At 47.1% G+C, this 23,254-nt stretch overlaps 2 protein-coding genes and 1 non-coding gene across 3 annotated transcripts in view; 1 reads left to right on the top strand and 2 right to left on the bottom strand.

Annotated features, from left to right (window-relative positions):
- Positions 1-14,690, top strand: part of MYO1E (myosin IE) — a 209,863-nt gene extending 195,173 nt beyond the window's left edge. Inside the window, exons 27-28 of the mRNA XM_023729854.1 lie at positions 8,160-8,329; positions 12,262-14,690. Of these exons, the coding sequence (XP_023585622.1) occupies positions 8,160-8,329; positions 12,262-12,338 (247 nt within the window). The 3' untranslated portion in view covers positions 12,339-14,690. The remainder of the gene's footprint in view (positions 1-8,159; positions 8,330-12,261) is intronic.
- Positions 14,691-18,564: 3,874 nt separating this feature from the next.
- CCNB2 (cyclin B2) overlaps positions 18,565-23,254 on the bottom strand; it is a 22,306-nt gene continuing 17,616 nt past the window's right edge. Inside the window, exons 8-9 of the mRNA XM_023729853.1 lie at positions 19,887-19,997; positions 18,565-18,744 (exon numbers count right to left, since the gene is read on the bottom strand). Of these exons, the coding sequence (XP_023585621.1) occupies positions 18,634-18,744; positions 19,887-19,997 (222 nt within the window). The 3' untranslated portion in view covers positions 18,565-18,633. The remainder of the gene's footprint in view (positions 18,745-19,886; positions 19,998-23,254) is intronic.
- LOC111820245 (small nucleolar RNA SNORA11) lies at positions 22,598-22,726 on the bottom strand. Its single transcript, XR_002823797.1, has one exon. It is a non-coding gene; the product is annotated as a small nucleolar RNA SNORA11 (small nucleolar RNA).

Below are 23,254 nucleotides of genomic sequence, written 5' to 3'. Positions count from 1 at the left end.
TGCAGTTGAGAGGACTAGATGTGAGGCTCAGTTCATTTGTTTGTTCCTTCATTTTATTTACTGACCCGGATTCATTCATCCAGTATTTACTGAGCCTGATTCATTCATCCAGTATTTACAGAGCCTGATTCATTCATTCAGTATTTACTGAGCCTGATTCAGTCATCCAGTATTTACTAAGCCAGGTGCCTTTTTTGTGCCAGATGTGGGGCACCTGGATTGTTTCACTAATGACCTGCCGTGCTACCTCATGCTTGTCACTTAATCCTTCTTCACTTTGATGTCCTCACCTGTATGGTAGGGATAATACTGTAATTTTTAAAACCCACTCCTCAGGGTTTTCTTTAAGATTAAATAAGGGCTTTGTAAACTGTAAAGCACTATGCAACTCGAAAGTTTTTGTTTGTTTGTTGTAGCACTATTATTCACGTGCCTTGGCCTTCCATGGAAATTCTAATATTCTACTAGGATTGAAAAGTGGGAGTTGTCTGGCCCAGTGGCTTTATTCTCAAGAACTCACATTTCTGGCCTGCATGGAGCTCTGGGTTCCGTAAGGGCTGAGCTTCAGACTTTGCTGGCTTAGTCGGGGAGTGGGGCAGCCTAAGGAAGCCAAGACGGGGGGACCAGTTAGGGAGACCTCTCGCCACACACAAACACACGTGTAATCACTGTGCCTGTGGACGCAGAACAGACACCTTGCAACAGAAACTAGACCTAGAGTTCATTTAGACAATGGCTAAATAAAAGTCAAAAACTCTTCCTCATTCTGAACTATTCTATAGTCTTTTTCTCATTAAACATCCTATCTTAGTTACCGCTTGCTGCCATAACAAAAATACCACGGGTGGATGGCTTTAAATAACAGAAATTGATTTTCTCGCAGCTCTGGAGGCTGAGTCCAAATCAGGGTGTCAGCTGCCTCAAGCCCTTCCTTGTTCTTCGTCCCAGGCATTCCTTTGTTCTTTGGGGTTCCTTGGCTTGTAGCTGATCCTCACATGGCGTCTTTCTTCCCCTTGTATGTATCTCTATGCCTGTTCTTATTGTTTTTATAACTTAGAAGGATTAGGTTCAGGATCTCCCCTACACTGGTATGAACTCAGTAACACAACAAAATAAAACCCTGTTTCCAAACAGTATCACATCCACAGCTACAAAGGCCAGGAATTCAACACATATTTTTGAGGGTCACAATTCAATCCATAACTCATCCTTTGCTCCAATCACCATAACAGCTGATATCCCATGGAAAGTGACAGGCATTACCAGGACTGAGGGAATCAATAAGCCCTCAGTTTAGAGAGCTTTGTCGTCAGAGATGTCATTTGGGGTCTTGTTTCTTGCGGGCTCTTCTGGCACTTTCCAAGACTCAGCAGCAGTCCATGAAGACAGAAATGTCCGTTGTGTCCTGATGTCTTTGTCTTCCCCAGTCACTAATGCAGCCCTCTCCTGCGCTGTAAGTTTTCACAAAGCATTCGGGGTGCAACGTGCTTGAGTAATTAGGAAACTTTATTTGCATTTTGGGTTACAATGTTAGAGGTCTAACACCCTGCCCGGAAAAAAGAGCCTGTTGCAAAAAGAAGTTGTTGTAGCTCAGCTTCTTTGTGTGTTTGTTACCATAATGAGTAATAAACAGAATTAAGTGGGGTGTACAAATTACCCTGAAATGATGGGTCAAGTAGTAAAAAACTAAATTACATTGTCTAAACGTTACTTATAAGGAAACGCCAGACTTGCTCAGTGATGTGAGGTTTTATAACTACGTGGAAACATGTATAAAGCGAATTTTATTACTGAAATGTCAACAGGAAAAATAACTTTGTTATTGTGAGTCTGAAATTCTTGCTACAAACCCCCATTTTCCCAATGAAATTGTCGTTTTTAATAACACAATTTTCAATCGTGAGGTTTCTTAGGAGGATCAGAGTATCAGAATTATCTAAACCCTGCGTGTCTGTTACAAAACGAATGTAGGCAAAGCATTTGAAGAGGGAAGATGGGTTTTATGGGCTATGGTGAAGCGTTCGTGGGTCGGTGGTAGAATTCTCGCCTTCATTCCCGGCCAAGGCACCTCGCGCGCAGCCACCGCCCGTCAGTGGAGACTTGCATGTTGCTATGATGCTGAACAGGTTTCCGTGGAGCTTCCAGACTAAGACAGACTAGGAAGGAAATCAGTCAATGAAGATCCTATGGATCACAACGATCTGATCTACAGCCATCATGGGGAAGGTGGAGGCCAGGGCAATGTTTTGTTCTGTTGCGCACGGGGTCACCGTGAGCTGGGGGCTGACTCTACAACAGCCAACAACCGTGGGTTATCCCGGCACTGGCATGGGGGCAGCGGTGTGCTGGTAAATGCTTAACAGCTGGTTCTCTGGGGATGAAAAGGCCCGAGTTGCAGCTGTTGCTGGTTTCCGTGCTAAAATACTCTCATGGTGGCCAATTTCACGCTACTAACATGCCTACCCCTGAGTGCACAATCGCAGGTCTTGTCTGGTATTTCTGCCATACATTTGCAAGAGACAGCCCTAACCTCATGAGCACGGACAGGAGTGAAATGTAGTCAAATCAGTAGGAAGGGGTGAATTATGAGCATCCATTTGCTTTTAATATGTTTAATTATAAGTTTATATAATGTAATTTTTAATAACAGCGATTTTTTCCAGCTGGTTCACAAAATTCCTGAAAATTCAACAGCCGGCTCTCGCGAACCAGACTGAGCCAGCTCCGGCGAGTGTCCGTGACGGTCCTGTTTGTTAGGTCTCTAATCGCTTCTCACTGGGCTTGACCAACTGCCTCTTGGCTGAGGGCCCGGAGTGCCTCAAAGACCTCATTAATCAATTTCTGGCAGCTGAAACAAAGTCATTATTCCTCCTGATTGTTAATTACACAGGATCGCCATCTAGTGTCGCAAAGGAGCTCGTCAGGGTTGTTTTTCGTTTTGATGGTTGGTGTTTTTTAAGGTTGTTTGAGCCTTTCTAACCTCAAGCCCAGGTCCTTGGTGGTGCAAATGGTTAAGCACTTGACTACTAGTCAGATGGTTGGCAGTTCAAACCCACCCAGAGGCTCCTTGAAAGACAGGCCTGGCAATCCGCTTCCCAAAGGTCACAGCCTTGAAAACCCTACGGAGCAGTTCTACTCTGCACGCGTGGGGTCGTCAGGAGCCAGAATCAACTCAACAGCAACGAACAACAGCAGCATTGAACCAGGAGAATGTCTCGTCTCGCCGACCAGTCCGTGGTGGTTTCCAGGTCTCCGTGTGGTGCAGAGTGGACACTGTCACTACACTGGCACGAACTCCCCGTGTTCCCTGAGACATCTTACAGTAGGGATTCTGCTGAGAGCACTCCATGATGCTTTCTCAGCATAAGAAAGAACCTGGGCCAGCGGTTGAATCTTCGTGTGGTTTACAAAAGACACTGATCCCACAAGAGGTGAAGTGACTTACCCAAGTCGCCTGCCAGCCTGGGCAGAGCGGGGCCTCGAACCCAGGACCCTTAAGCCAGTGCTGCTTCTCCCGTTGAAGACTGTCATTCGGTCAGATTGAGGCCACACTGTCCCTGGGCTGGCGGGTGACTGGGGGGCCACAGTGGTGAGCAGAAGTAGGTCCAGCCCCGCCCTCATGGAGCCTACTGTCTTAACGGGGAGATGAACACATGAGTCGATGAAATGCTTCAAAATCTACCGCTGTTCTGAAGGAGGTGATGAGAGGATACAGCAAGGGGTTGCCCATGTCTGAGGAGGCGGTGATGGAAATGAGGTCCACAGGCTGAGCAGGACTTAGCAGTGCTGGCTGGGGCTGAGGACAGGCCACGGAAGCACGGCCAGACCTGGGAAGCGGTGGCATCTGCCATCGTGTTCAGCCAATGATGAAACCAGCCGAAAATCCCAGGAACCCGCATCAGTCTTTCACGGGGGTGTTGTGAGGGTTAAATGAAGCAACGCCTGCGGAAAGCCTAGTACAGTGTCCAGCCCCGAGCAGGCACATCCCGGAGCGTGTGTCTGTATCTCACACGGCCACAGGCAGGCGCTCGCAGAAGGCGGCCCATCTGTCGTTCTCACCAGAACCGTGGAGGTATGTTGAGATGTGAGAATAAGGCGGAGTGACCCAGGAGGAGGGCTTTGCTGTGTCCGTGGCTCACTTGGGAAGACACTGCCCTATTGGAGCAGTTGTACCCTTTCCTGGGAATGGAAGACATTTAAACAGGGAAGAGCCAGACAGTGGTGACCTCATGTTGCCTAAATAGAACCTCCCCAACGCAGAACTGCAGAGCTGGTCTCTCCCCTCCCCACCCATTCACGCCTCCTGCCAGCCCTGATCAGATGCACTCACCCAGTCTGTACTCTGCTCCCAGCACCCAGTGCTCACCTCAGACAGCGTGGACTCTCCTGTGTCCCTCTGTACGTCCGTGAAACCCTCTCAGCCGAGGGAGACGTGGCCAGGACGCTTACACTGCCCCTGGTGAGCCAGCGTGGAGCAGTCGTCCCGGGCTTGGGTCTGCACGATCCACGATGGTGAGATGTCTTTCCATTTACGTAGGGCCCTAACTTCTCCCAAGGATGCTTTGTCATCTCTAGTGTACCAGTCTTGCATTCCTTTTGTTAAATTCTTTCTGAAGTATTTTATTGTTTTTGATGCTACCGCAAATGGAATTGTTTTCTTCATTGCGTTTTCAGATTGCTCCCGGCCAGCGCTTAGAAACTTAGCGGGTTTCTGTGTATTGATCTTGTGCCCTGCAGTCTGGCTGAACGGATTTATTAGTTCTGATCGTTTTTAGTGTATTCCTTAGCATTTTCTATATGCAAGAGCGTCTCATCTTCAAAAGAGATTTTTTTTACTTTTTCTTGTCCAATCTGGATGCATTTTGTATCTGTCTCTTGCCTGGTCGCCCTGGCTGGCACCTCCAGCACAGAAGTGGTGAGAGCAGGCGTTGTGGGGAAAGCTTTGTGTCTCCCCCCAGTAAGTGCAATGTAAGCTAGGAGTATGTGGACAGGGGCCCCAGCCCCACCAGGGCTGAGGGCATCCAGGAAGAAGCCCAGCGGCCGTGTGGCCATGGCTGTGACAGGACGTGAGGCTGGGAGGTGAGCAGGGAGGGGCTGAGCTTGGCAGGGACTTCGGCCTCATGAAGGCTTTTGCTCCTTTTCCCAAGAGCGGAGAGCGGCTGTTGGGAGGACTTTCAGGTGGAGGGTGGAGTGACCTAATAAAATTGAGCCAGTGTGGTGGTCAGGGGGCCTGGGACGGAAGCTACTGGTGGGAAAGACATGAAGGAGAAGGAACTGAGTGGGCTTAGTCACAGCTGGAGGCAGACGGGCCGAAGAGGGAGGTGGGATGGCTGCCTGAGTGGCAGGGCAGACTAGTCCTGCCTTTCCAGGGAGGATTCTGCCGACCTCTTCTTCCCGCTGCCGGGCCTCGTCAAGCCCCTCAGGGAGGAGGGGGAGGTAGTGCCTAAGCCCTCCCACTCTTGGGCTCCAAGGCCCCATCGACCTGTGCTAACGGTGGTGGGTAGGGTTCTCCCCTGGACATAAACCAGATCGGTTGCTGTTGTCGCCCCGACGCATGGCGACTCCACGCGTGTCTGTGCAGAACTGTGCTCTGTAGGGTTTTCAAAGGCTGGATTTCGGAAGTAGATCACCAGGCCTTTCTTCTGAGGTGCCTCTGGGTGGGCTCAAACCACCAGGCTTTTAGTTAGCAACCTAGTGCGTTATAACCACTTGACCACCCCTGGACATAACAGAGGCTAAATTTCTATCTACAAGTATTTGGATAGAGAGAATGTGTGTGTGTGGGCGCACGCGTGTGTGTGTGTGTGTGTGTATATGTACACGCACAGGTGTGCATTGCCAACTCTGCTTCATGGAACTTCCAGACTGGAGACTTTCCTCCCTCCCAGGGTGTTCTAATCACACCCCTCACCCTCTCCTTTCATTTCCTCCGTTGCTGGAAAATCAGAAATCAGATGACTTCCGGTATCCAGGCTAATGGTGCTTATTAGCCAAATGCTGACATGTTCCCAATATATAAAACCAAACCCGTTGCCTTCGAGTCGGTTCCGACTCATAGCGACCCTACAGGACAGAGAACTGCCCCATAGAGTTTCCAAGGAGTGCCTGCTGGATTCAAACTGCTGACCTTTTGGTTAGCAGCTGAAGCGCTTAACCACTACGCCACCAGGATTTCCTCGCAATGTATAGTTGCTCAATTAAAAGCCTGCTTGCCCAGCCAGTTTTCAACAAAGAAGGCACTTCTTGAGCAGGGAATGGGGACTTCCAATAGATACTGGATAGAAAATGGGGTCGTGCTGATGGTCGGTAAGACCTTTTTCTCTTAGATAAACGAAAAGGGATGGGCGAGGCGGTTGGCCTGAAAGGAGCAGAGCTTGAGTAACGTTGGGGATGGCTGCCTTCCATGGAGGGGAGCCCCAGGCTACACCCAAGGCTTTGCACCCCTGCCTCCCCCTCGTGGTCTGACGTGCTTGTCAGCACCTACGTAGCATCTGTCATCATACAGCCGACTTGGCGAGCTCTGAACGCGAGCGGGGCCTCAGCAAGGGCAGTGGGCTGCGGCCTGTGGGAGCGCAGCTCAAAGCCGGGCGTGCTTTTCCTTCCAGAACTCAGGCCCACGGAAGGACCCTCCCATTTCTGACTTCCTCCTGTCGCTTTAAACAGACATGGCCTGGCCTAGGAGCCAGCCGCGGGGTTGGGTCACAGCCCCGCCCCTCTTAGAAGAAATCTGTTGTTGGCGTATGAATGTATGCTTTACTTTGGTTTGCTGTAAAGCAAAGTGGGGGGAAAAGTGTTTTTCTGTATTTCCTTTTTTTCTTTTTGTGCTAAATGAATTTAATGAAGATACATAGTAAATAATTATTTTAGATATAAGTTTACAGAGCTCGTTCAGTGGAAACAAGTTCCAGTTGTCTGTCTTTGAGACAATGTCTAGGTAGGGACGGGAGGCAGCGCGGCACGTAGAAGAAGAAACTCAAAGCCAGAAGACCTGGGTTAGGGGCCTAGTTCTGGAGACATGTTTGGCTGGGGTGGGGGGTGCCACTGACATCTAGTGGGTAGAGGCGAGAGATGCTGCTGAACATCCGACGGGGCAGCCCCCACAACAAAGACTGAGCCCGCCCACAGCCCTAATGCGCGGAGGTCGAGAAGCTCCGCTCCGGGAGACGGTTGCACAGGAATATACAAAGCGGCATTTTTTCATAATAGAGAAAAACTGCAGTCAACCCAAATGGCCGTCCGCAGCGGCCTGGATAAGCAAATTGTGACGTCCGTGCAGGAATAGTTTAAAGTCACAAGAAAGAGCTACAGCTGCCTGCATCAGCATGGGGCCATCTCAGAAATGTCGTGTGCGTGATAGAAGACTGTACGCAGTGTGATTCTTTTTACATAGTTTAAAAAGACAGGCAAACTAAGTATGTTGTTTAGGAATATTTACACGTGTGATAAAATTATAAAGAAAATCAGGAAATTGTTAATACACAATGTAGGATAGTGGTTGTTTCTGGAGGGATACAAATGGGGAGAGGCAGCTTCGGGTTTCCACGGTGCTGGCAGACGCCACGTTTCCAAAGTCGGGGGTGTATGTATACACACACGCACACTTTATAAACTTTTGTATGAATATGCGTCTTTTCTACATTTCCTTCTGTGCTGTGGAAATGACAATAATAACAGCAGTTAAGTGTTTATTAAAGGAGCCGTGGTGGTGCAATGGTTTAAGTGCTTGGTTACTAACTGAAAGCTTGGCGGTTCGAACCCACCCAGTGGCTCCACGGGAGAAAGACCTGACCATCTGATTCTGTAAAGATGACAGCCAAGAAAATCCTTTGGGGCAGTTCTACTCTGTCACACGGAGTCACATGAGTTGGAATTGGCTTGATGGCACCCAACCACCACAGCGTTTATTCAGAGCTGACTGTGAGTGAGATCTGACTCAATGGCAGCTAACAATAACATGTGCTTTTGCAATGGCTTTGTCAGGGAGGATATTTTTATTCTTGGAGAAGATTTCGGGAGTGAACTCTGGGCTATGAGCTTCTACGGGGGCAGCTGGATTTGAACTTGAGCAGACTGAGGCTGGCCCCGTGCTCCTAAACACCACTCGGTGCTGCTGCCACCCATTGGTTCCCATGTCTCATCCATCTGCCCTCTCTCCACAGAGTCCGGAGACAAACGACCAGCCGGCCTCCCCCAGCAGGGGGCAGACCCAAGCCCCAGCCCAAGCCTAAGCCTCAGATGCCCCAGTGCAAGGCTCTGTACGCCTATGATGCTCAGGACACAGATGAACTCAGCTTCAATGCCAATGATATCATTGATATTATCAAAGAAGGTAAGTGCATGGCTGGCTGACTGCGACACCCTCCCAAAGAGCACACAGCCACTTGGCTATAAAAACTAGATTAAATACGAAGAGAATTCATGAGCTGCTCTAACTGAACCTTGCAGAGGGAGGCGTCAGGCTGTTAGATCAGGCCTCCAGCTTCATTTCTCAGTGCTTCTATCAGCTCTGCCCTCTTCTTCGTATCTGCCTTCTCTTCCTGCTGTTTTACCTCCTGATAGCAAAATGGCTGTAGCAATTCCAGACCAACAGATCAAAGCTGTCTGAAATTTGCCTGATCATCTCTGAAATGTCCCTGTTTGCCATTGGACAGAAGTCTTAGCTTTCACTCTGATGGGGTCAACTTAGGTTATGGTCCCATCCCTGAGCCAAGCTCGTGTCAAGGCAATCACTGTACCTGTGTTAGATCTGGCAGTGACTGCTCTATCCCACCCAAACTTCATGGCCTCCCCACAGTGAAGGCGGATGGAGTGGAAGCCGAGGAGACACCCTAACATCCATTATAAAGGCAGGCGGGATAAAAAGTGCCTCACAGGCTTGGCTGAGTGCTCTTTTAATTTGGTAGAGAAGCTAAATTAGAATATAACAAGATTATATTAAAAAAAATTTCAAACATGTATTATGGAAGCATAAAGACAAAGATAAATCCTGCTTTAGGGTGTTAGAGGGCAGCAGGGGGGAAATGGCATGTGTGGCGAGAGAATGGGGGATTCTCTCTGAGGTAGACAGAAGGGAGAGACAGCAAGCGGAGCCCCGAGGGAGCAGGTCATTTCAGGAAAACGAGTAGCCCCTCAACCAAGGTGCAGGGTCCCAGGGAGATGTCATGGGAAGTTAAGCTAGAGGCGGCCTGGTCGTGGAGGGCCCTGAACATCAGGCTCATGAGAACTCATAGAGACAGTGGGGAGCCATCGAGGTGTGGACCGCAGGGCAAGGACAACGTGAGTGGACGGTGGTTCTCGGCAAGTTTAGGTTTCAGGAAGGGATGGCCAAGCCACCAGCCAGGGTACAACAATTGGTCTGCATTTGCCTGGAGCGAGAGGAAGGAGAGTCAGGAATAAAAAAATTAAAAAAAAAAAAAAAAAAACCATTGCCATCCAGTCAATTCCGACTCATAGCAACCCTATAGGACAAGTAGAACCGCCCCATAGGGTTTCTAAGGAGCGCCTGGTGGATTTGAACTGCGAACCTTTTGGTTAGCAGCCGCAGCTCTTAACCAGTGTGCCACCAGGGTTTCCAAGTCAGGAATAGGAGGAGGAAATGGAATATGTGGCTATAAGGGGGGTGAGAATGGTCGTACAACTTGAAGAATGCAATCAATGTCACTGAATTGTACATGCAGAAATTGTTGAATTGGTGTATGTTCTGCTGCATATATTTTCAACAACAAAAAATAATTTAAAAAAAAGAAAGAGAGGGAGAGAGATGGAGAGAGAGGGAGAGAGAGGGAGAGAGAAGGAGAGAGATGGCCGAGGACAACTCCTAGACTGTGCTTTTAGCAGGCTCCCTCATCGTGTTGAGTTTGCCCCGAGGAGAATTCTAGGTCCCTGCACCAACCCCTTCTAAATGGCCTTTGAGCCTTATTTTTATCTCCTTTAACATCCTTCTTCAAAAGTGTGGGAATAAAAATGAGTGTTGAAAATAAACTTTAGTAAACAAAAAATAGGATTTTTGTCACCAGCCTTGTTCAGCAAAAATATTGGAAATGATCCAGTGATGGGGTTGGCTAAATAAGCTTGCTATATCCATTCAGTGGACTTTGATGTGAAATTTTTTTATTAAACATAATGAGGCATATTGTTTAAAGGGCGTAGAGTTTCTGTTTGAGATGATTTAAAAAAAAAGATCTGGAACTAGACAGTAGTGATGGTTCCACAGTATTGCAGGTGTACACTCAGAAAGAGTTAACGTGGTCAATTGTATGGTATGTATATTCTACCACGATAAAAAAAATGGCAACAGTGAGACAGAACTTTAAAAAAAATGATTCAAAAGTATAGTCTATTTATTGACATGAAAAGATGTTCATGAAGAAAAGGAAAAAGTTCGTTAGAGATTGTGGAGTATAGTCTCGTTTTTGTAAAAATATAAGCATATATACCTGTGTGTGTGTGCATATATACTCTCACATATGTATGTGTGAATATGTTCATATAAAAGAGTTCTAGAAAATGTGAAAAGTGGCCATCCTTGAGTATTGAATTTACAAGTACTACCTTTCATTTCTCAATATTTTCACATTTTCCTAGAAATAACATGCACTACCAGGTATAATTAAAACAATGACATGTTTGTGTAAAATACAGAGTCCTACAAGTTGTCACAGCATGTTAGCTCTAAGGTAACGCTGTCACGTAAACAGTGTGGTTTGAGGGCAGGAAAAACCATATAGATAAACGGAACAGAACAGACTCCAGAAACAGACCCGTGTATATACAGACGCTTAATATATGATAAATGTGACATTGGAAATCAGAGGAAAAAGCATAGAAAACTACTTTCCATTTTGAAAAGAAAATAAAATCGATCTCTACCTCATATACAAAAGAAATATCAGATAAATGAAATATCTAAAAGTAATTGAATTATAGTCTTAGAAGGAAACCCAGAATATTGTATTAATCCTTGGATGGGAAAGGCCCTCCCTATGCAAGACATAAAAAACCATACAGGATCTAAACTCATTAGAAGGTGCAGGTGAAACCTTCTGCATTGTGAAAAGCCCCAGGAGCAAAGAGACGACGAGAAAATGTTTCACACGTATAATTAGCTCCTTGCCATGACTAGCAAGACGACGTACAGTCCAGTCCAGAAGCGGGCAAAGGCTACGGAGGCAAAGCACAGAAGAGCCTCGCTCATAATCAGTGCTATGCAAAGTAAGCCATTTCACCTCTCATGACTCTGGCGAAGAGGAAAATGTGGGACGGCCTACATTCCCCCATCCAAAGCTTGGAGCCAGACGGGTTTCAGAAATAGGTGGCGTTAGGAAGTTCCTGCCAGTGTATATCTTGCACATCATGTAACAGCCCCTTCAGGTCCCAGGACAACACCCTACTGGCAAACTCAGTGAAGTTTCTGCTGCGAAGCTTGTGGGTGTTCACACCATCAACAAACTCACATCAGTTCAGGTCAAGTTTTGCCACCAGATGAGTTACAGAAAACTTTCAATTTTTAGGGCTTTCTGGAGTTTGTAATTGCAGGTAAGAGTGTGGACATCCGTGGCTGGCCAGGGAAATGGGTGACCGTCTTCACTGTGTACTGTTGGAATAGTCTTTTGGGGAGTACGCTTAACATTATTTCACAAAGTTTTAAAAGCCCCATGTCAAAATAATTACTTTGAGTTATACTTCACCCCTTACACCAAGATAAATTCCAAACAGATCAAGTATTTCAATCTGCAAGATGAATGTAAAATACTAGAAGCATGGGAGAGTTTGCTTTTTTTAATGATATCAGAGTGGGAAAGGATTTCTAAAAATGACAGAAAACCCAAAAGCTGTAACAGATCAGTTGAGTAAACTAATTAATATTAAAACATCATGAACAGAGTTAATGAAAAGGGGATGAGGTATTTACGGCTCCCAGCACAAAAAGAGGCAGAGGATATGAATGGCAGACCCACCAGCCCCGAGAAGAGCATGCGTCTCTGCTCAGATGCCAGGCAGGTCAGCCACCCAGACCCTCACGTCCACACAGCAGGTTCTTCCGTTCAGGGGGAGCTGAATAACCCATCTGCCTTGGGGAAGGGATGACTTTTTACAGCAAACTTTTTCAATTAAAATAAAATGGAATTTTTAAAGAAGGGAAGAAGAGTGAGGATGGCACCAAGCCTCTTTGCCCGTGTAACAGGCCCATGGGAGCAGGATGCGTGTGGAGCGGAACAGCCTTCTCTCTCCCCCGTGTTCACCATCTCTGTCTCCCCGCAGATCCTTCTGGCTGGTGGACGGGTCGGTTACGAGGCAAGCAGGGCCTGTTCCCCAACAACTACGTGACCAAGATCTGAGCACACAGATGCTGATGCACCAGGCAAAAGAGCTCCAGGCCCAGACGGGGAGGGGACATTTGGGGGCTCCTCCTCTGATCCACAGCAAGAACAGCTTCCCAAGGCCTGGAGTTACTCTATACCTTTCCCAGGGAGGACGCCGACAGGGCTGGGTGGGCACAGGGAATGTCCCTCCATACATGATCCTAAAAGGTCGACTGTTCCTAGGAACCCAGGAGAGCAAACCACCACCCACCAAGATTTATTTATTGTATTTAAACCTGGTGAGAGGATGAGCCAGGGCCACTCAGACTTGTTGGCTTCTAGAGAATCGGCACCCCACGCTCTCCGGGCCCGGGGAAAGGCTGTGGGGACCGCTGACAAGTGCCTTTAGCTGAAGAGCACATTTCTTTCGTCCCCCTTTTCCTTACCTGACATACACATTCCTCTCCGCCTGCTGGCGGCCTTCGGGGGGACCCTCTCTCTGCAGGCTGGGCTCAGCGAGGGGGCACTTCCCGTGAAATGCTAGGGGCGGCATGGCTGCTGAGCCCCTGCGTGCCAAGGGCGCTGGTCTACTCCTCACCGGGATTGGCAGGGGCTGCCAGGCTGGGGCTGGGCTGTCGGCCTTGTTTTCTCGGGGTCTTCGATTGGAATGTGGCTGGCCCATGTTGGTTTTGTGTTTAATGCTGTACCTATTCCAAGAAGGATCTTTTTTTTTTTTCCCCAAGCTGTACATTTATAAAAACAGATCATATACTGTACATACAAAAATCTCAAGATGGTAGAAATATGTATGAATGTACTAAGTAGTATTCCACTGTACTCATTCATAAGGTAGGTTTCATTACAAGGCTCGCACCAGGTACTTACAAATGTGCACTACTCCTGTTCAGCTACAGAATCAGTATTACTGCTTCCTGGCTCAGCCCCTGCAAACCCTTCTCACCTCTTCCCTGGAGGTAATTTTCCTCTCTCCCCCTCTGGGTCCCTCCCTGCTAAATAAATAAAGGAATCAGTGAACCGCCTTGCTCTTCCATGATGTTCATTGCAGTCATAGGGAAAAGCTGGAAACAATGTTAACACAGTTAAGAGTTGTTGTACCCTGAAATTTCTCTACCTCTCCTCCCAACTACCACAGGTTACTGGGAGGTTAGGGTTTGACCAACATACACCTGAGTATTCTCAAGTCCCTGGAAAAAAATTATTGGATTACATATGAGAAAAAAACATATATATTTATCTGAATTTAGAACTTCATTCTCCTCTGTTTTATACTTCAAGAATAGAGAGCAGATTTCATTTCAGTAACTATAACAAACAGTGTGTAACATGTACTTCAGTTCCATCTTGCGACGAGGTAAATTAAGAGATGGAGAAAAATAAAGCCCCGGTATGATGAAACGAAGAAGCTAATAGTCTCTATGTTTTACAAAGTCCTTCCACCTTTATGGACGGATTGAAAGTGGGAAGACGGAAGAAAGAACAAGAATTTGGACTGAGGCGCCTGCTTCTCTGCCCTGGACCCCTCCCCTTGCTAACATAAACCCCTGGCAAGCTGGCACAGGCTCCCCTCAACCATCTCCTAAGTCATTCCCAGCAGATTTGAACTTAATGATGGCATTTTGAACTTGTGTATAACTGGGAATCCTCAGGCTTTGGGTGACAACATAGGAACCGAGTTAAATGTCCCCACAAGCAGCAGGTAGAATGCAAGTCCCTGAAGGTCACAGATCAAGCCCTGCCCTGCACTCGGTGCCTAGCCCATGCCGGGCGCCAGGAGTAGCTTGTGGTGGTTGAATAGGGGAGTGAATTTGTGTTTATGTGGGGAAAAGACTTAGATCCTAGTGGAGATGCTAAAATTCTGAAATTGTCCATTAAAAAGTAAAAATTTAGAGATGCACATTGTAGGGGCTGCAACCATGGGCTCACACATAGCAACGGTGACTGTGAGGATGGCCCAGGAGCAGGCAGCGTCCCTTCTGTTGTGCACAGGGTTGCTATGAGTTGGAATTGACTCAACGGCACGTATCAACAATAACCTTCTTAACCTTACCATTGTCTATATAGATATGGTAAATGGCGCTACTGAACAAAATCTGGAGTAGATTTTTGTTTTTTTTCTTCCTAATTAAAAAATGCCCTTTTCTCTCTCTGGGGCCTTAAAAGTCATTAACCTGGCTTTGCTCCAGCCCCTGGATCTAGCCAGCCCTGTCATTTTGTTCACTGCTCCATTATACAAGAGTCACTTCACCTGGGCGAGCGTGAAAAAGATGGTGGGGCCATCCCTGCCTTCTGGGAACGGAACTTGCCGTTGTGTTTGGGATGAGGGGTGTCCATGTGCACACACCACCCACATGCACAGCGGTATAAAGAAGCAACAGATCAACCAAAGGTTTAAAGTCATCAAGAACCAAGTGAGTCGGCTTGAACAGGGACCCTAGGGCACAGGTGTTCAAACCTTAGTTGTAGACCAGCGGTTCTGAAACTATATGGCCTCAGAACCCCTTTACAGTAACTCTAAAATATTACTGAGAACCCCACAGAGCTTTGCTCATGTTGGTTATAGCTATCAACATTTGCCATATTAGAAATTAAACATTTTTAAAACATACGAGTACACAAACATTCCTTTAACCGCAGAGTGATGTTCTCTGTGCTGTAGCCTCGTGAAGATTCCACCAGACACCTCTAGGACAACAGAAGTGGAAAAAGGCAAATGATATCCTGTGTGGCTCTGGCCTCAGGACTCCTCAGTCTCCAGGGCCCCCAGGGTGCAGCAGACCACCCTTTATAAAGAAGGTTACTGCAGAGGAATGGGAGGAGTCCCAGGAAGGACAAAGCGGCTCCCTCAATGCATCATGTAAAAGGACACCTGCCCTACGAGTCTGACACACGTGGAGAGGGTGAAGGAAGGAGCCTTTTTTATGAGCTTGCTCCCCGTTTAACAAGGGTGCAAACCCCAACGTGTTGTCAGGACCAGGAGCAGTTTCCTTTCTAACTAAGGACATTCCTTGAAATTGCACACATCGCGTCTACTCATCCCACTGGCAGGAACTTAGTCACGTGACCTCCAACTGCAAGCGGGGCTGGGAGTCTCCGGTTAAAATCCTAGGAAGAAGAGGGCATGGATGCTGGGCACAGTCAGCTCAGTAAGCAGTTTAAGCAGCGCACACAGGGCACCAGGGAAGAGAGCTTCCTCCTCCTCAAAGTCATAGTTTCTTCCAGGCAGCGACGCTCCCAAGAACAAGTGAGACAAGATGGACGTGCATTTATGAGGCTTCCCAAGTCCACCGCTTGCCCCAGAGCATGAACTATACGTAATCTAGATTCTTTCCCTCGGTGGCTCCCTTGCAGACCGTCCCTGATGGAGCCGGCCAGGCTAAGTCTGATCAGCCTCTAGCTGCTAGTACTTCTTATACCGGGTGGGGGGAGGCAGTCAGGAGTAGAGTGCACAGCGCGTCTTGGGTGGAGACGCCAGCTCTTGTTCCTGGCACCCTCACTTTTGTGGCCAAGTGTGGGAGCCATTCTTGTTGCCCACTTTTCCCCTCCTTTTGCCTCTTGCCCAAGGCCTAGTTGACCTTCACGGTTCCACCTTCGTAGCTGGCTGTGATTTCTACCAGTGAATCTTGGTGCCTTTCCTTCCTGCTGTATTGTACCTTCCCCTCGGAGCCATCAGTATTGCCCAATCCAAAATCTGCACTTTGCTGATGAGAAGACTGGCTCATAGGGCTCATTAACTTGCCCAAGGTCACAAAGTGGGGGAGCCATGATTTAGACCCTGATCTGACTCCAAGGCTCACACTTTTAATCATTTTGTTTATAATTCAACAATTACTTAGGAGTTTCCTAATCAGTCTAATCTGTCATCCTTTAAACTTATATCTTTCTCTCAAAAAACAAAAACCTAAGGGAAAAAAAAACCAAACAGAACTCAACAAACAGATCTGTACACCGTTGATGGGCAAGAGCTGAGTCTAACATGTCTTTGAGTCTCCTGGGGCCATCTCTGTCTAGATCACCTTTCTCATTATTTAACACACAACCCTAGAAGGTAGACACTCCTATCCCCATTTTAAAGATGAGGACACTGAGTCATGCAGGCCGCACAGCTAGTAAGGAGAATCAAACCCAAGCAATCCAACTTCAGAGTTTGTGCTCCTCTCTGCTTGTGGTTACATCATCTCATTTTCTAATTCCAGTGTTTTTATGATATATGATTTCTATTTTTGTAGCTTATTTCACATTCGTAAGATTTTAGTTCTGGGTGCCTGCTATAGCACATAAGGGAACATCTTACAGTCTTTTTTGTGACATCCTGAAGAACTTCCTGAGTCCGGCTACTTAATATTTAACTAATCAAAGTAAGTAATAAAGAAGCTATGTCTTTGAAATATGTCTACAAAACCCGTCCTTTCTCGGTAAGAAGCTGAGCTCAAACGTCCCTGGGAAACAACGTGGCTTTTCAAAGACGGGAAAACTCCCTTTCCCAGCCCCGCTTCCTTACCATTCACACTGGTAACGTAAGTTGGTCTAAGGCCGCCATGGGAACAAGTGTCACTAACTCAAAGGATGTTTATAAAATTGTATAAGCAATTACTAGGTGTTTTAGTTATCTGGTGCTGCCATAACAGAAATACCACAAGTGGATGGCTTTAACAAGCAGAAATTTATTTCCTCACAGTCTAGGAGGCTAGAAGTTCGAATTCAGGGTGCCAGCTCCTGAGGAAGCTTTCTGTCTCTTGTCAGCTCTGGGGAAAGGTCCTTGTCATCAATCTTCCCCTGGTCTAGGAGGTTCTCAGAGCAGGAACTGTGAGGGTGAGCTCTGCCTCTGGTGGTAGTCAGGTCCCTCGCTCTCTGCTGGCTTCTCTCTCCTTTTCATCTCTTGTAAGATAAAAGGTGGTGCAGGCCACACCCCAGGGAAACTCCCCTTACATTGGATCAGGGCTGTGACCTGGGTAAGGGTGTTGCCTCCCACCCTAATCCTCTTTAACAGAACCTAATCTTGCCCCATTAACCACAGGCAGAGATTGGGATTTCCAACACATAGGACAATTACATCATATCACAAAATGGAGACGACCACCCATACTGGGAATCATGCCTCCCCAAGTTGACACAGATTTTCAATCCATGACACTAAATATATGCTAGATGCTCAAAACTTGCAGTTAGACGTTCTAGTCGGGCGACCCTGGTCTGCCCAGAAAAAAGAGGTGAGATGCAAACCTTAATCAGAGCCAGCTTCTCCTCCACGGTGCAGTCACACTCAAACCATTCCTGAATCACAGAGCTGGACACCTGCTCAGTTCACCAGCAAGCAAAGTAGAAGGCAGTTTTTACCCACCTCTAGGAGAAATGAGTTAATTGGGTTTACTGCAAAGCTTCTCAGAGCTGTTTATACATCTTCAAAGGTCTGCAGTGTTTCCCAACTTACTTGATCAACTCTTCTCTCAGAACACCAATTAACATTTTGTGAACTGACAGTCTGGGATGTTTTTGCTGTAAGATTCACTCATATTTCTGGTTTTTAAAACAGTTAGCAGTTGGAGACTCAGAAGGCGTCTCCCCTCAGAAAACAAGGTCAAATGTGGTTAACTGCCCACAGGCACGGGAAGGCCCACAGTGTAGCTGAGAGAGCCCGGGTGGTGCAGTGGTTAAAGTGCTCACCCGCCAACCGAAAGGTCAGCGGTTCAAACCCACCAGCTGCTCTGAGGGAGAAAGATGTGGCAATCTTCCTCCATAAAGATTACAGCCCCGGAAACCCTGCAGGGCAGTTCTACTCTGTCCCACAGGGTCACTAGGAGTCGGGATTGACTCGACGGCAACAGGTTTTTTTTTTTGTTTGGAAGCCAAAGTCTAGTTTTTCCATCTGAGAAATTGTAGGAAGGTATTTCCTAAAGCCACAGAGGCAATAATTTGCATGCCATGCATAATAAAGCCGTTGCTGTCGAGTCGATTCCAACTCATAGTGACCCTATAGGACAGAGTAGAACTGCCTCGTAGGGTTTCCAACGAGCAGCTGGTGGATTTGAACGGCTGACCTTTTGGTTAGCAGCCAAGCGCTTAACCACTGCACCACCAAGTCCCCGCTATTCATAATAGCTTAAAAAAGTTTAAAAAATTAGTCAAAGCAAACTGACAGTGATTTCCTCATAGAGAAGACACAAATGAAAACGCACGGAATACCTTAAGAAAAATCAATAGCTTTATTTTTCCTCAATATACATTAGAAAGTGGGTCTCAGACAAGGTTGCAGGAAACAGACCCGAGGACTATGTACAAAGTCGAGAGTCAGCAGCCCGAGCACCGAGGTGGCCTAGGACCTGCCCAGCAGAGGGGCAGCGAGGTCTCTGATGGCTGTGGAGTTCAGCTGAGGAATGGTGCTGACCTTCAGGAGTTTGCTGCTCGCGTATTTATTCTTGATGGCCTGCGGAAGTCATTAGTGACTGAGCACCGTCAGGACTCCCACCTGGTCCCTCCTTCATTCCTAGTCTACCTGACAGGTATTTAAGGCCAGACCCCAACCTCCAGACGGCACGATGACGTCAGCGAGAATGCCGAGGCCCTAACACGCCGTTCCTCCTGCTTCCGTCCACTTCTACTAATGAATAAGGCCCATCTGGTAGCACAGGTGATGCGGGAGCAAAGGACTTCAAGGTCCCAGGAGGAGGCTTCCTGTCATGAGCTACCAGAGAGGGGAGACATGTTCATCGGACCACAGGGCCGTCGGGGCAGAACAGGCTAGCCAGGACTGGCAGCAACCACGGGCAATGAAAGCCAGTGGCAATGAGTGCCTGTCAGCTGCCAGCCAACACCTCAGCGCTGAGGATGCATGATGTCAACAGCACAGTGCGCCCAGCCGGGCTCCGGTTACACATGAGAAACCAAGCCACACCGTGCGGGCCCTCGAGGCTCTTCTGGGGCACAAACACTGCTCTTGGTCACCAGGCTCTGGGTTTGGTGCCACACAAGCACAGAACAGGACCAAGTCTCTGCCTCCTCTCTCAGGTGGGCCAGAGAGAGACACCAGGCCCAGGAGGCTTCCTGAAGGGGCCTCTCGCCCTCTGTCTTCATCATGCTCGCTAGCCAGGTGGCGTCCAGTCCCGAAAGACCCTGGACGAGGCCCTGAGTGACATAACCCAACATTACACCTAAGACTTCCACGCAGCCATCAAGGTGCCCTTGGGCTTCCTGATCACAGGCCGACCAGCCTTCCCTGCTCACCGAGTGGCCGCCCACAGGCCGACCAGCCTTCCCTGCTGGCCGAGTGGCCGCCCGGGATGCTGGTTTGAGGATGGAGCACAGACACGGAATGGCTGACTGGCTGACAACAAGCGCGGCCTAAACACCGTCAGCCCATCGACTTTGTTTCAAAGAAAGATAAAGTCTGCTTTCAAAAGAATTTGGGCTCGCCAATATGCTCCATCCCCTGCTGTACTAGAAAGATATAAACAACTTGTGCTAAACAGACTCCCACATAAGCCATCATACATTTGCATGAAAACACAAACACACACACACCCGCTACAGTCCAACGCTCTCCACGGCTCAAGAAAAACGAGTACTTACGATGAATTTCGTTAAGTTCTCGTTGACTTTCACTACGTTTTTGGCCATGTGCTGCATCACTTCTAGTACTGCCTTCTCTGTGTAGCCCGTGTAATATTCCTGCTTGAAGCTCTGAACACAAGCAAAGAGAAGGAAGCTGTGGCTGCGCCGTCGAGGGGCACGATAAAGTCTCTACCCCTCTAGAGGAGCATGTTTTACACGTGCAGACATTACTCGTGTAGGCGTTGTAAGGGAGTATTCTTACCTCCTGGTACTCAGTCACAGCCTTAACCGCTACTCCAGTACCAGCAAAGCTAAAAGCAGCCGGGTTTATCCTGGCACTGAGACGGGGCTAAATTAAGACACTGTGAGGCGCCTGGCTAAGTCAAGTGTCAGAGGTCCCCCTTTTCTTTTTTTTAAAGAAGGTTACACAGGTCTGTGTTGTTGTCGGGTGCCACTGAGTTGATTTGGGCTCAAAACGACCCCATGTGACAGGGTGGAACTGCCCCATAGGTTTTTCTTGGCTGCGGTCTTTATGGGAGATCACCAGGTCTTCTCCTGCGGAGCCGCTGGGTGGGTTTGAACCACCACCCTTTCAGTTGGTGGCCGAGCACTTAACCACTGTGCCACCAGGGCTCCTTGCCAGGTATAGAGGGTACTTCGAGTAATAATCTTTCCTGCCCACCTTTATGACATCACTGAGAAAGAATGAAGACAGGACAGAGTGAAAACCAAGCCAAACAAAAATGCCACCTGCTCCGTGCTGGCAGAGGCCCGGGACCAGCTCGACCAGCACGTCCCTCACATCCCTCCTGCCGGGTCCTGCCCGGGGCTGTCAGGGAGCTTCAGTGCCCAGACTTCCCACTGCTGGTCAGGGGAGAGGCTCCGAATGCAGAACTCAACCGCCCCAAGGCAGCAATCTGCCACGTCCCGGTCACCACTAGCCACGGCCATCTTCTCGACCCTGGGTAGTCGGCACCGGAGAACAGGGAGAACCCAGAGAAGCCACTGCTTCCGGCCTCGTGACCTAGCCCCCCGGAGAAGGAAACTCCAGCCGAAGGACAGCTGTTGACTGATGTTACTTACTCCATACGAAGATGTATAACCTGACTTCATTTCCCAGTTACGCACTACAATTTCAAAGCTAAAACACATTCCTTCTATACGTACAGTATAAACCTTGTGAAACTGAATCGGAAAATATATCTCAATTTATTTTAATCCTACAGTAGTTTGAAAGAAAAAAAGAACTAAGCAGGAGTGGATACTGAAATAATGCACAGCTACTGGTATTGTGAGATCAACTCCCAGAAAACTGGGAGGCCTACTGTTGATAGGTTTATAGCCCAAAGAAGTGGGCTGAAGAGTCCAGTTATCTGGAGAAAATGAGCCATCAGCAGCAGGACCGTGGCTGTGTACCAGTGGCTTTTTTTTGCCTCAAACTTATTATTTTTAAAAATGTCAAGTTCAGGAAAATTGAAAGAATAAGATAATGAACATAATGAATATCTGTATATCCTTCATGTAGATTCATCAACTGACATTTAAAAATTTTTTATTTTCTTGTGGTAGAATAGATATAACATTTGCCACTTCAATCATTTTTACATGTAGAGTTCAGTGGCATTAATTACCTTCGCCATGTTGTATAACCATCACCACAATCCATTTCCAAATGTTTCCATCACCCTTAACAGAAACTCAGTGCCCTTTAAGCAGTATCTCCCCGTTTCCCACTATCTCCTACCTTGGAAACCACCCGTAAACTTTGGTCTATGCATTTGCTGTCCTAGACATCTCATGTAAGTGGGATCATACGGTATCTGTCCTTTTGGGTCTGCCTTATTTCATTCAGCATTGTGTTTTCATGGTTCATGTCATAGCAGATATCAGAACTTCATTTCTCTTTTTGAGTGAATAACATTCCATGGGAGGTATGTACCACATTTTGTTTATCCAGTCACCTGCTGTTGATGGGCACGTGGGTTGTTCCCACCTTTGGCTATCGTGAGTAATGCTGCTATAAACACTGGGATACAAGCGTCTGTTTGCGTCCCTGCTTTCATGCCTTTTAGATATATACTTAGGAGTGGAATTGCTGGGTCATATAGTAATCTCACATCTAACTTTTTGAGGAACCACCCAATTGTTTTACAATTAACATTTTCCTATTTCTTTCTCTGCCTACATATATACACATACATTTTGTGCTGAACCATTTGAAAATGACATGTCACTCCTAAATGTTTCAACACGCATTTTCCTAACTTTCCACAACACCATCATCACACAAGAAAACTGTCAATAATTTCATATCATCTAGTATATGATCAATATGCAAACTTCAATGATTCTGAAAACGTCTTTTCTAGAAGATGTTGTTTAGGTCCAGGGTACACACAATGTACATGTGGCACTTTTGGTGGCTGTGTCTTTAGTCTCTTTCAGTTTAAAACAACTTCCAGTTTTCCAGTTTCAGACACGGACTTTTTGGCAGCATCCAGGCCAGTCACTTTTAGAATGTCCCATATTCTGGCTTTGTCTGATTGTTTCCTCATGTCAATCTTGTTTTTTTTTTTTTCCCTTGAAGAGAGGTTCAAAGCCTTTATTGCTAGGATCACCCATGGCCCACGCATGCATGGACTGGCGACCTCCCCAACTAAGTACTGCAGTTTTTCCTCCAGTAGGGAGCCCTCTGCCATTAGTCCTACCCAGGTAGGTACAGGAAAGACCCATGTAGGGCGATTGTTTATAGGAAGGCCACAAGCTGTGTGCCCCCTGTCACAACGAACCCAGATTCCTCTCGGGTGTGTTATAAACAGAGAAGCCACTCTTGGGGCCCCCTGCTCTGAGCACACCCCAGTGTCAATCATTTTTAGCATGACTACTACACAGGTGATAATGAGTACTCCTTACTGCGTCAGGCAGTACATCAAGTCCAGTGATCTCACCACTGGTGATGCCAGCCCTAATCACGTGGTTAAGGAGGAAACTGCCAGATCTCTCCATTTTAAAGGTATGGTTCTTTTTGGGATTAGTATGTATTTGTGGGGTGATATTCTAAAACCTTGTTTCCCAAAATTATTTCACCTAATGATTTTAGCATCCATTAATGATCCTTGCTTGAATCAATTATTATACTGGAAGTAAAAAGCAATGAGTTTCTAACTATCGTTCTTTTTACAGGCAGTCCCTGGATTACAAGTGAGTTCCATTCCTAAAATCAGTTAGTCAAATGTTTGTCTTAGTATACAGTATATAGTGTACCTTTCTATGCATAAAAAACATTAACAAAACACTTCCCAATACACTAAAATATCTTTAACATAATAATATAGTAATAATAACATTTTGATGTAATAATATAGTACTAATAACATTTTGATGTA

The sequence above is a fragment of the Trichechus manatus genome, unplaced genomic scaffold (assembly GCF_000243295.1).
Source record: "Trichechus manatus latirostris isolate Lorelei unplaced genomic scaffold, TriManLat1.0 scaffold00030, whole genome shotgun sequence".
NCBI lineage: Eukaryota > Metazoa > Chordata > Mammalia > Sirenia > Trichechidae > Trichechus > Trichechus manatus.
The sequence above is the reverse complement of the archived record's forward strand: the minus strand, read 5'-3'. Positions and strand labels throughout refer to the sequence as shown.